This window comes from Oreochromis aureus, linkage group 4 (genome assembly GCF_013358895.1).
Source record: "Oreochromis aureus strain Israel breed Guangdong linkage group 4, ZZ_aureus, whole genome shotgun sequence".
Lineage (NCBI taxonomy): Eukaryota > Metazoa > Chordata > Actinopteri > Cichliformes > Cichlidae > Oreochromis > Oreochromis aureus.
Window position 1 is genome coordinate 4,966,672 of NC_052945.1, and position 12,166 is coordinate 4,978,837.

The 12,166-nt window shown below is 38.8% G+C and overlaps 1 protein-coding gene across 2 annotated transcripts; it reads left to right on the plus strand.

Annotated features, from left to right (window-relative positions):
• The first annotated feature begins 1,098 nt into the window (after nt 1-1,098).
• On the plus strand, nt 1,099-8,321 carry LOC116314233. 2 transcript variants are annotated; one of them, XM_039610634.1, is made up of 4 exons: nt 1,099-3,802; nt 5,119-5,236; nt 5,453-5,863; nt 7,972-8,321. In XM_039610634.1, exons 2-4 carry the CDS (start codon nt 5,155-5,157, stop codon nt 8,205-8,207), a joined length of 729 nt encoding a protein of 242 aa, XP_039466568.1. In that variant the 5' UTR covers nt 1,099-3,802; nt 5,119-5,154; the 3' UTR covers nt 8,208-8,321. The 2 variants fall into 2 exon arrangements, with proteins under 2 accessions (XP_039466568.1, XP_031588056.2); XM_031732196.2 differs by having other exon boundaries at nt 3,659-3,802; nt 5,138-5,236; nt 5,453-8,321.
• Nucleotides 8,322-12,166: the final 3,845 nt, after the last annotated feature.

Consider the following 12,166-nt stretch of genomic DNA (forward strand, 5'->3'; position numbering starts at 1 on the left):
TAACAGGGTTCTTGCTGATCGGAGCTGGCTTGGCCCTGGCTTATCGAAGAATTAAGGAAGCGGAACCGGCTGTTCAAACCCCCACAAGGCTGCCCGCTGGGATTGAAACGATGGGACGAGGCGTGAGTTTCTCAAAATGGGCTCATTGAGTGCAGCACGGATAAGATCTTGGAGAACCGCACGGCTGCCGTGAATACTCAGAACAAGACCTCTGAGTGCAAACTGGATTACATCTGGAGGGGCTCGCTCGGAATAACACCTCTGAGCGCAAATTGGATTACATCTTGGAGAAGCTCACTGCGGTCGTGAGTTCTCAGAATCGGCTCTTTGAGCACAAGAATGACAACATCACGGAGCGTAAGTTTGATAACATCATGGAGAAGCTCGCGGCTCCCCAACGGGAGATTGAGAGACCAGTGTCGGACTGTTAGAACAGCTTTGAAATTCATATGAGCTGTTCGCACTAAAGTAAAAACCACCATCACTTCATGCGGAGACCCCTTCGGCGCCAGCTGCGGTCTCAAGGCTGGAGCTGAACAAAACACCCTGATAACGACTGTGTTGAGACTGTTCTTCCCATTCTATGCAAAGCCACCTGGGTTGGCTGGAAGACTGTTTACTTAGCCTGGCAGGGCGAAGGACACTGTCTCAGCTGAACTCTGGACACACACACACACACACACACACACACACACACACACACACACATGCACACAGACATATATACACATGCAGATGTACACTCATCCCCCCTCCCCCCTCCAAACGCCTTCGACGCTTATTCCCTTCCAATGCTGACGGTGGATCATGGAGACCAGCGCATAGGCTGCAGGCCCGGATGTACTGTCTACATTGGCTGTCTCTCACCCTTTACCCATCCCTGTTGCTTGTCATGTGTTTCTTTGGTGTATTAAGAGTTTTTTTCATGTGCTATGTGCAGAGGTGTTTTTTTTTCTGTTCTCAAACTGATCTCCCTGTTGGAGCTCAGTCTGGGGGAAGTTATTTTTTTCTCCTTATCTTTCCTCATGTTGTGCTTTTCCATGTTATACCCCTCTGACCTGTCTTCCCCATGTGATGTTTGTGTAATGTGTGTATGGTCGGAAGGGTAAGACGGCGCTGGCAGGCTGGCAGCCTTAACCCAATTTCCCTCGGGATGAATAAAGTATGATCAATCAATCAATCAATCAATCATAAAAGTTCCAGTACATTTTTCATTTGAATGGTTCTATCTTGTCACCCAAAGGCCAAATTTTTAATGCATTATCCATTTTCCTTATAAATTGAATTGTAGTTCTGCAAATATTTACTTATTTTACATTTAACTGTGTAAAACGAGCACCTTTTCAGAAATGCTGAGATGATGGAGGGACATGCTGGAGGATATACATCTATCTCTCTTGCTCTTTCACATTTTTGCAAAATGGGTGTGAACCCATTGATGTCAACTATGCAACAATTAGTTTTTCTGTGCCTTATGGTGTAATTAGCCAGTACAGCAATATTTTACAATACACACCAGTACTGTATTATGCATATGCTGTATATGGTGCCGTAGGCGGTACTGCAAATGGACATTTGTTCCATAACTACTTGTTCTCTGTGGTAATTCTCCACAGCCACAGGATGAGGTCCTTTGGGCATTTGGCCAGGATGTCTCCAGGGCAGCACCTAGGTGATGCATTTTGGACGTGCCCCACAGTAAGGAGGCCCCACAAGAGACCCATATGTCAATATACATGTCTGCTGCCTATAAAAACATGTATCAGGTGATGTCATCCTGACTACAACCTGTTATTCACATACTGCACCTCCATAAAGAATATATTTGTACTATAGAAAATAAAAGCTAGAAAACAAATTATTAGTAATCATTAATTACAGGTCATCTATTTCTTAACACCCTTTCATGACAGATGAGTGTTTCCTTTTTTTATTGTCACTGATGCTTCTGGTGAGAATATCTCATAAACAACACGGGGCAGGTTCACTATAACCAAAACCCCAGACTCACAGTAAACATCATGCCACTGTTGTAAGATACAGCATCCACAGCAGTGTAAAGTTAAGGAAAGTTTCTTCATATTTCAGAGGTCGCTCAGCAGAGAATGATTTAAAAGTGTATGCATGATGTGGACTGTTAAAATTGATGACAATTAGCACACCAAAATATAATCAATGCTATTTTTTTTTTTATAAAGAAGGAAAACACATTTTCCTTTTTCATTTAAATATAAATTTTTAGATTAATTAAAATTAAAGCCCAATGCAATGCCAGCTTCTAGCTTTGCTTAACGGTGTGTAGAACAAACCTGATGACATGAACTCCCAGAAAACTTAAACATCAGCCAAACACATCCAAGCATTGAGGGGTGTGAGCAAAACAAACAAAACAAAGCTGACTGATCCCAAAAACAGTTGGTTATTGCAATAAACCCAAGAGTTATTTCTCAGAATGTTTTACTATGTTATTGGTTTATTCTGAGCAACATGAAGGTTAACAGAGCGAGAATTTTTTTCCTGAAGCAAAGTGATCATTACAGTCTCAATTGTTTGAGTTTGTACGGAGATTTCTCCACAACATGTGCTGTCCACAATTATTGACAGTCGGATATAATAAGTTGCTTTATTTGGAAATGTGCAGGGCTCGTCTCTGTCATCGTTTGACAGAACTGCACCATCAAGATGTGGCAATTCCCAAATTGGCCAGCAGGTGTCACTGTGGAGATGGGTTTCAGATTGTTTCGAAGCCTCGACACTATTGCGGCACAAATGGTTTCAATTTTTCAGTGTTTTACGAAGGCTCGGTTGGCCCATCACTATTTATAAGGTTTTTGGAAAGGAAAGGCAATGAATACAGAGTGCCAATCACACATGAACAGGAACAGAATCTCCTCCACTGTCTCACACACAGAAACGCCAGGCTTCAAGGCAACAACAGAAACCAGACTTACTGATCAGAGATGGTCTTTCTGGTTTTGAAGTGGGCCGCAGCACTCTTGTCTTTGGGAATGGCTGCACTACAATGACTTTACACTCAGCAGCCGTTTGGAGGAACATGTTAGAGCCGTTTAGTCCTGTACTCCTCCTGCACATGTGCTGAAGTTATCATAATAACGTGCATGCGTACGAGAAGGTTTTAGTTCAGTTTTGTTGGCATAATCAGAGAATGATAGGTATGCACCACTGACTCATGTGATGAGTAAAACACCTGCATGGTATGCACCTTACCGATTGTTTCTATCATGGAGACTTCAGTCTTTGCTTTCAGTTTAGGTTAGGTTTTCTTTCTAATTCTATTTAGAAATCTTATGTTTTCAAGATTGTCCTAATTTGTGCCTCTGCCTCTGTACTGTTCCTCATTTCTGTTTTACTTCTAGTTGATTGTGGTTAGATTTTATTGTCATTGCAGAGTTTATTATTGGGCATTCCTGCTTGGGTTCATTGTGACTCTTTAGTCATTTCTGTTTACTTCTTGTTATTTTATAATCCAGATAATGTTAGTGTTAAGAGTTATTTAAAGGTATATCCTTGTCTTTTTATGTATTTAAGACCAGCCTCCTCTAGTGTTTCCTCGTATGCCATTGTCATATCTATTTAGTGGTTTGTTTACTTTCTGTTTTATCTGAAAGTCCCTTGTGTGTGCTTACATAGTCCTGCCCTGCCTGTCAGTCATTGTTTCAGTATCTGTTTGTGTGCTCTTGTGTTCTCCTCGTGATCCTTTTTGGAAGTTTTCTTATTTTTTATTCTCATTTCTACTATTCGCTGCCCGGTGTTGTCGATTACTCCTCGACCTTAATAAAAGGTTAGTTTTTTGTTACTCCTTCTTACCTATGAAAACTGCATTTGGGTCCTAACCTGCACTGCATGACAGTTTACTTTGGAGGAAGTAGTTTCAATGCAATGTGATAATAGTATGTGAACTTTAGTTAACTATATTAAACTAAAAGTGTGTGTTGTTTATATGTGTTTTTGTATTTTAAAGGTGAAAGTAAGTAGTAAGAACTCCCTGTTTGACAGGTTGATTGTGGTATGTTAGCACTTTAGGTGTTACTAATGACTCTGAATCTCTTTCCTGGAACCTTCAAAATATATGCAATTGTTTTAAAACGCCTTTAAAATGCTCCAGTATTCATTGGATCAAAATTTTGATGCCTAAGTAGTCCAGTGGCTTTGAAAAACCCTGAACAAAAGTCACATCAGGAAACACGGCTTGTTTGGGAATAGCATGTTATGACTTCCTTTGGTGAATTTTGCAAGAATGTATGAATATTTTTCCTGTTCATCTCAATGTCAGAGTGCTCAAACACAGGTCACTTTGGAGCCCTACCTCTCCGGCATACTTTATTATAGAAACCTCATTCGAAGGTTATGAATTACGGGAGTGGCTGTAGCTCAGGTCACCTTCTAATCGGAATGTTGAAAGTTCAATCCCAATCTGCTTCTGTCTGCATGCCAAATCTCCTTGGGCATGATACTAACCCCAAGTTTATCTCCAGTTCATCCATCAGTGTATAAATGCGTATGAATGTTAGACAGAAAGCACTTATATAGAAAGATAGAAGTGTGCAAAGTGCTTTGAGTGGTCAGAGTAGAACAAAACTACATAAGAACCAGTGCATTTACCATTTTAATTCAATTCAGTTCATCCATTCTGACGCAGAGTTAACACAGAGAAACGAACCCCACCAATTCCATGTCTTTGGAGTACTGAGAGAAAACCTGTCCAAACATGTGGAGAACATGCAAACTCCACACAGAAAGGCCCGACTTACAGGACTTAAAGAATCTGTTGCTAACATCATGGTGCCAGATGCCACAGAACATCTTCAGGGGTCTATTCTATTCTATTCTATTCTATTCTATTCTATTCTATTCTATTCCTCAGTGGGTTAGGGCTGTTTTGTTAGCAAAATAGGGACCAACACAATATTAGGTAGGTGAATAACATGATGTCTGATTGGTGTAAGGTTTCTCTGACTTTGAGATTGTGGAGAACTTGGAGGACTTCCTACAAATTGAAGGAAAAACACATGCTGGGCTGGGATATCTTTGCTGTACTAATTATATATGTTTAAATGTGACTTAAGAATGATCTCAATCAAACTCCTTCTCTAACAGGAGATATCAATTCTTCTAGTTGCACTTACAGCCCCGATGGGAAAGAGGGAGCGTGAAGACACCCAGATGTCCAAGAAGATGCCAACTTCCCCATTTGACTACAGTAGTTCAGATGATGGTAAATATACTAAGATACAACACTGAAAACCTTCATATTCAAATGAAACTGCATGTTAAGCAACTTGTTTATGGAGCATAAAATTGGCAAAATTTGCAATGACAAAATATTGTCATCTTCAAAAGTAACATTTCTGCGACATAAAAACATGAAATGGCAGCAAACAAACTCATGAAAACATTTGTAAGTCTCAATTTTTGTTTTCTTTCTTTTGAGCTTCCAATCAGGTTCCATCAAATAGCCAGGACTATTTCAGCAACAGACCTTCAGAGACAACAAGTAACCCTTACAGGCTGTACCCCAACAGACCTCAACAGACAACAAGTAACCCTGACAGGCTGTACCCCAACAGACCTCAACAGACAACAAGTAACCCTTACAGGCTGTACCCCAACAGACCTCAACAGACAACAAGTAACCCTTACAGGCTGTACCCCAACAGACCTCAACAGACAACAAGTAACCCTGACAGGCTGTATCCCAACAGACCTCCACAGACAACAAGTAACGAGTACAGCCAGTTCAACAATCAGCAGGTCCAGAGCAGCAGTGCCTCCACAGATGATCCGAATCATGTCCGGCTCATAAACCACCTTCAGTTCAACAGCAGACCCCAACAAACAACAAGTAATGATTACAGACAGTATCACACAGTCCACACAGACTTGGCCGCCTCCACAGACCTAGTGCGCAATCTCCAACTGTCCAGAATGTGTGGCTGTGTGGCTTGCCACATCTTCTACTGTAACACTGTAGTGAGGCACAATGCTCTTAGAGGCCGGGAAGGCGGTGTCATAACATTAGAGATGGGCATACAGAATAGAGGCAATAGGCGGAACAATGGCTTTAGATACTTCATCAGCAGAAGTGTTATTCATTATCTAATGGTGATCCATATAATTATTTTTAATATTCTGCTTTTAGTAATGTCACTCTTGTTTCATGGCAGGATATAAATTACTCTCTGAACAAACTGCCACCAGCATTAGATAAAAATGTGGAAAATTTTTTGATTTCCTGGAGATGCCAGTTAACTTTTTAAAAACAAATGCAGTGGAACAAATAACTCTAATAGGGACTAATTGAGAAAACTGGTGACATCTGGCAAGGTGTAAAAATCCTGGAGGAGCATACTGTTCAGATGTCCACTGTGGCAGGTAGCTCAGTACGGGCAGGTGGAGGTGTGCTGCTGGTGGTCCTGTGGTCTGACTATGGCTACAGCATGCAGTCAACAAGGTTGTGACCACTGGAGCAAAGATTTGAGTGAATTTAATATAATGAACTTCTTCATTTTACTTGGGATATTTACTTATGTGCAACTTTGTTTTGCCATATTCTGTTTTCTTGAACTGGTCATTTGAAAGATTTCCCATTTAAAGCAAATCTGCACTGGCTGTTTCTTTAATATATACTCAGTGGGTTAATGCAGACTTTTTCCTGCTCCTGTGTCTTAATGAACAACAAACTGGCACTTTCTGTAATCACTCTGTGCAAGTCTTACCTTAAACTCCACCAGGGGGCAGCATTTCACCAGTGCTAAATATTTTTTCTTAACCTTTGAGTTTTATTTTCAGCCCTACTTCCATGTCCTAGAAAGGCTTCAGCTTTTGACCGTAATTAAGAAGGTGCTCCTAATGACAGGTCTGGTTGACTCACTGCACCATCTTGTGGCACAAATTGGTTAATACATGAAAGCGGAGCACAGGTACACCGATATTTTGGGCATAAAGTTCTGGCCGTTCTTAAGAGCTTCAGTTCATTTTGGAAGTAATTTACAAAACCTTTAAGTGAAAAAAGAAAAGCACAAGCACACAGCTGCACTATTGTGTGTTACCAACTAGTTTAAACGGTTTTAAAACATGTAAATGCTAATGGGCTTTAAACATGTTCACACTGAGAGTTAATAACAGTCCACCACTGCATGCATCTATGGCATTTCTAAACAAACCCAAGTTTAATGTCTGTCTCTGTGTCTACACACACACACACACACACACACACACACACACACACACACACACACACACAACTGTGTATTTATGTTGTGGTATTGAGTAACAGGGCAAGAGGCGGATGTGATCCACCTGCAGCTGCTGTGCACAGCGAGCGGTTTGGAGATTCAGGTCAGACTTGCGTTTTACACCTTCCTGCGATCTGTGAGCTCTGACACGCTGAGAGCAGCTCGGCACACATACATTCAGTCTGTTTTCTCATTTATTTTGCATGAGGCTGGCCAGACAGAGTCATTCAGTGAGGAACTCCTGTTATGCTACAGGAAGAAGCTGTTTGATTTCTAACCACCTTTCCTCTGTCTCTGGCTGAATATTACTGAGATGTCTGCTTGTGTCGGTGATGACTGATGGATAAGTGTTGGCTTTACAGCGAGATTTTAATTGCGACTCTTCTGTGTAACTCAGAATAGGATTAATCATCTTATTGCCTCAAAATCTCTTTATTTTTTATACTTATTTATATTCTGTATGATTGTTTTTGCTTCTCTGTTAAAGCACTGGATAAACTCTGTTTTTCTTTTTTAAAAAGGTGGCACTATAGAAATAAAGTTTTTATTAATGAGACAGCATTGAAATGTCAGATAAAAAAATAGAAATAGAGTTATATGTTTCACATGGCAACAGTGAGAGAATAATAAAGTGCACATTATTTTCATACTAGGTCAGTTTTCAGCCTGAAATGAGGAAAATACATGAAACCTGACTGAGGCTTTAACACTGCAGGTAAACCAGTGGTTGGAGAGAGGTGGAAAACTGGAAGAATCTGGAACTGGTTCTACAAATATTCACACAAAAGATCAAACTCTGTAGTAGAGTTTTGCACTTGGGGATTTCCTTGTTCGGCCAAGAAGAAGACTGCCATGTTTGTGGTCTGCAACGGGATTACATTCAAGACATCACTCATGATTTTGTCTACTCTTTTTGGACATGAATGGACCTCCCTTACTAAATGCACATGATGCACTTTGAGTAATATGATATAGGTGCTTCTCTGTGTTATTTATCTATGACCTGAGTAATGCAGTAATATTCCCTGATCAGTTTAAAGTACAATAAAATGGTCTCACGTTTAAGCTCTCTGTTTGATTTGGTTTTACTTTGCACATGATACAAATCACACAGAAAGTAAGTGAACACAAAACAAACGTGTGCCGAATCAACTAAATGACACAATCTGAAAGAAAAAAAAGATAAAAAACCTATAAAGCAAAATTAAACACTGACCAGTTTTAAGGCTTTTTATTTTCTGTACATACAACATTTTACAAAAGCACGAAATCCAGATTTTTAATCACGACTTAAAAACATAAAGAGGATAAAAAATGACATGCATCATCTGTACGTTGCTGTATTTGACACTCTTCTCCATGCAGTTAATTAAAACGTTAAAATAAATACACTATTTTCTATTTTATCAGCATTAACAAAATGAATCAATTAACAGTAAATTTGCACGATGGAGTTGAGCAGTCGATTAATGTTTGACTTTCTGTCACACTTCATCGAGGTAATGGCCATTGATTGGTGGAGAAACATCAGCGCTGCCATGAATTATAAAAACAATCTAATACATAACAGAAGAACAGAACAGGGATGTAAAATGCATAAGAATTTACTTTTCTCTTTGCTTTTTCTGAGTAATAAAAATATATCTCTACCATTTACTGTTTAGGAAGCATCTAAATAAGAAGAGAAGCAGTTATTAAGATAACAGGATTTGATCTTTATCTAATGCAGATCACGTGACTTTTTTAAGACTACAGAGGAAAATTAAAGAGAAGCGAGTCTAGTATCGTTTAGTGCTTTTTAAAGCATGTTTCAGTTTCTTATGTAAATATGTAGTTTCATTGATTGATCACATCCTGTGTTTATCAGCAGTCATTCAAAAATATGAATAAATATGTTAATAAAAATGTTTGAACAAATGACTATATTAAACTGTCTTATAATTGTTTTTACAGATCAAATGAGTGATGAGAATATTTAGAGGTGATGGCATGTGATGTGTGCACAAGCAAACATCCTCTTATGCAAGTTTCATGCATGTAAACCGAGAGTGCATCTAAGATTTCTCTGTCTAGAACAGACTGTGTGTGCTGCATGCTTGAGAACAAACTATACAGGAAAGCAAGTTTAATAAAGCTTAAAGCAACATAATTAAGTTCCAATTCACGACAACAGTCACCTCAAAGCACTTTATACTGGAAGGTACAAACCTCACAATATTGGAGAGAAACCCCAGTCTCAGTGTTCAGATGGTCTCCTGTGAGATCAGGCAATGGTGGGGAGGAAAAACTTAGTTTTAACAGGAAGCAACCTCCTCAGGGAGAGGTAGCCACAATCCAGTCTGAGCCTACAGCAGCATGATTATGGGATGGTTCAGAGCCTGTCCAGAGCTTACTATTAGCTTTGTAGTAAAGGAAAGTAATGATAAAGCTAATAGACTTTTACTGTAGAGGCCGGTTCAGTGCACATGTGCTGGAGTGCATGTGTAGCTGCTGGAGTACATTTGACGACTAATTAAGAATTCTCATTTAAATTTAATTCCTCATGGTTCTGAAAATGAGATGTGCTCGTAGTATTTCGGACTACATGCTACTGGTCCCAGCTGTGGACACCATTCCTCAGTCTTCCTTCAGGAAAATGATCTGTAAGCATCAAGCAAGTTTTTAAATTGTGGACCGTTGATTCTGTAAATGAATAATAATAATAAATACTACTACTACTACTAGTACTGCTTATAATAAAAAAAAAAACCCGCTAATTTAGCCCACATTTGAGAAATTATTTTGGTATGCGAGGTGTTGTAATAATGGAAGTAAATAATATAACAAAAATAAAAATACAAAAATAGTCATAATAACATTGTTCGACTGACTTTTTTAAAATTAAAACCTGATTATGTGTTTTTGTGTGGTATAAAATATTATTTATTTAATTTATCTGATGTAGCATTTCAGTGTCGATGTATGATCTTGTGATTTCTGGATTCCTAAAGATCAGGGCCCCTTTTTGTTTTTTAATGAATACACATAAGTTCTTAAAAAGCTGCAGATTATCTGTGTTTTTAGATTTTTAGATTTTAGATAAACTACTACCATGTCAAAAAAAAGCAGAACTCTATGTAAAATTTTCCCCATCTTCATTTCTTATGACCATTCTGGTATCTTCACAAATGGTGCAGCAGTATCCTGCTCACAGTCTCTCCTGCTTTGATAAATGCATCTACATTTCTTATTTCTTCATGTCTTCATGTGCTCTGGCAGGTTATCAGTCTTTCAGGTCTCTGCAAGTTGATTTAAATAAGACTGTACATTAGTGAAGTTCTTTGAAGATTTATATATTCAGCAAGTAGGTTTGCAAGGTACATTTATCATCTGAATATTCTTGAGTGTGTTGTACCTGCAGGACATTGAATAAGCTATTAGCATATATCATTTGTATGACTGTTATGTGGCATTTTAAGTACAAAACATGATGCTGAACTGAAATTAAAACTGTATTTGTTTAATGTTTTATTCTAAAATATGTGGAAAATCACTTAATAACATGGTCAGGACATCACTAACATGGTAACCACAGGCACAGTTATCCACCCACTTGCTGTTATTTGTGAGGGGCAGCCAATCGGAAGAAAGATAGCTTAAAGAGGGGAGGAGCTAAAACAGAGTTTTTCAAACAAAGGACAAACTGAGAGGCTACACCAAGATCCATGTAAGAAATAATAAGAATCATTTTGAGTTGCGAATCATGCAGAGTTATTGTAGAAAAAAAAACACAAGGTTAGAGGTCCATTTTGATTTCTTGTGTTTTTTGTGTCTACTTATGTAGAAGAGCCGTGCAGACAGTTTGTGCAAAAATTGAAACATTTTAGTGTAAGTGACAAATAATGCTGCCTGCTGAGTGGTTGATTGCACTAATAACTTAGTAGTCCAGTTTCTTTTCCAGTTATGCTCACTTCTACCTTTAAAAACTAACATGGCAACAGTCAAAACACTGACACTGAGGCTTCAAAATGTAAAGTCCAGAAGCCAGTGGGTGACAAGTCTTTGGTTTAAACCCTAAATGCCAGCTCAGCATCTGTCTGGGGATCATATGATGGCGCAGCATCTATAGTGAAGTTTCGCTCTCATTGTAAACTCCTAGGTATTAAGTTTCTGTTATCGACCAAACTTCCCTTTATCCAACTTTCAAACTTTGAAAAAAAGAAAAGCATGAGGAAGAAAGTCTCAAACCAGTGAGTGATGTCCTCACTCACTGGATCTCTGAAAACTGGGGTTCACTTAAGATGCTTGCATATTAGAAGAGATTCAAGACATTTTGCCACTTGGCGATATAACTGCTAGTGAGACAAAGTGGGCGGGACCTGAGATAAATTTTTCTCTATTTGCAGTTGAGTGACTGAAGTGACTCTCAGTGAGAGTGAAGAGTACCTGTGATTGACGTATAACCTAGTAGTAAATACATTAAAGGGTTACCTTAGCAACTGGAGCCTGGGACGTCTTCCAGCACACGGCCATCAGCTTCAAAGCAATGTGCGTGGAGCAAATTTTTAATAGCTTTACGTTACTTTGTTAAAATCTTTTATTTTTGATTAATTTGATTGATTAAAAAAAACAACAAGCCCCAACATGCACGTGAAAGACAGCATTGGAGCTTCTTTGAGCTTCTTCTTTAATATGTAAATTGTGTGGTATGTTTCATAAGTTTTCAAGTATATGTAGGCTTTCACAAAACATAAATACATACAAAATTTTAAAAAATAAATAATTGATCCAATCTTAACGATGCCAAGATTTACACTGGGAATTTGTGACAGAAGGATAGCAGCAAGAGTGAAAGGGAAGGTTTACAAGATGGTAGTGAGAGCTACTGGATTGGAGATGGTGGCAGAGGTGAAGATGTTACGATTTTCAGT

Excerpts from the sequence above, each read along its gene's own strand:
- LOC116314233 (XM_031732196.2), top strand. The coding sequence starts at position 5,155 with ATGGGAAAGAGGGAGCGTGAAGACACCCAGATGTCCAAGAAGATGCCA. Across the intron at positions 5,237-5,452 it reads CTACAGTAGTTCAGATGATG|CTTCCAATCAGGTTCCATCA; the intron begins GTAAATATACTA and ends CTTTCTTTTGAG.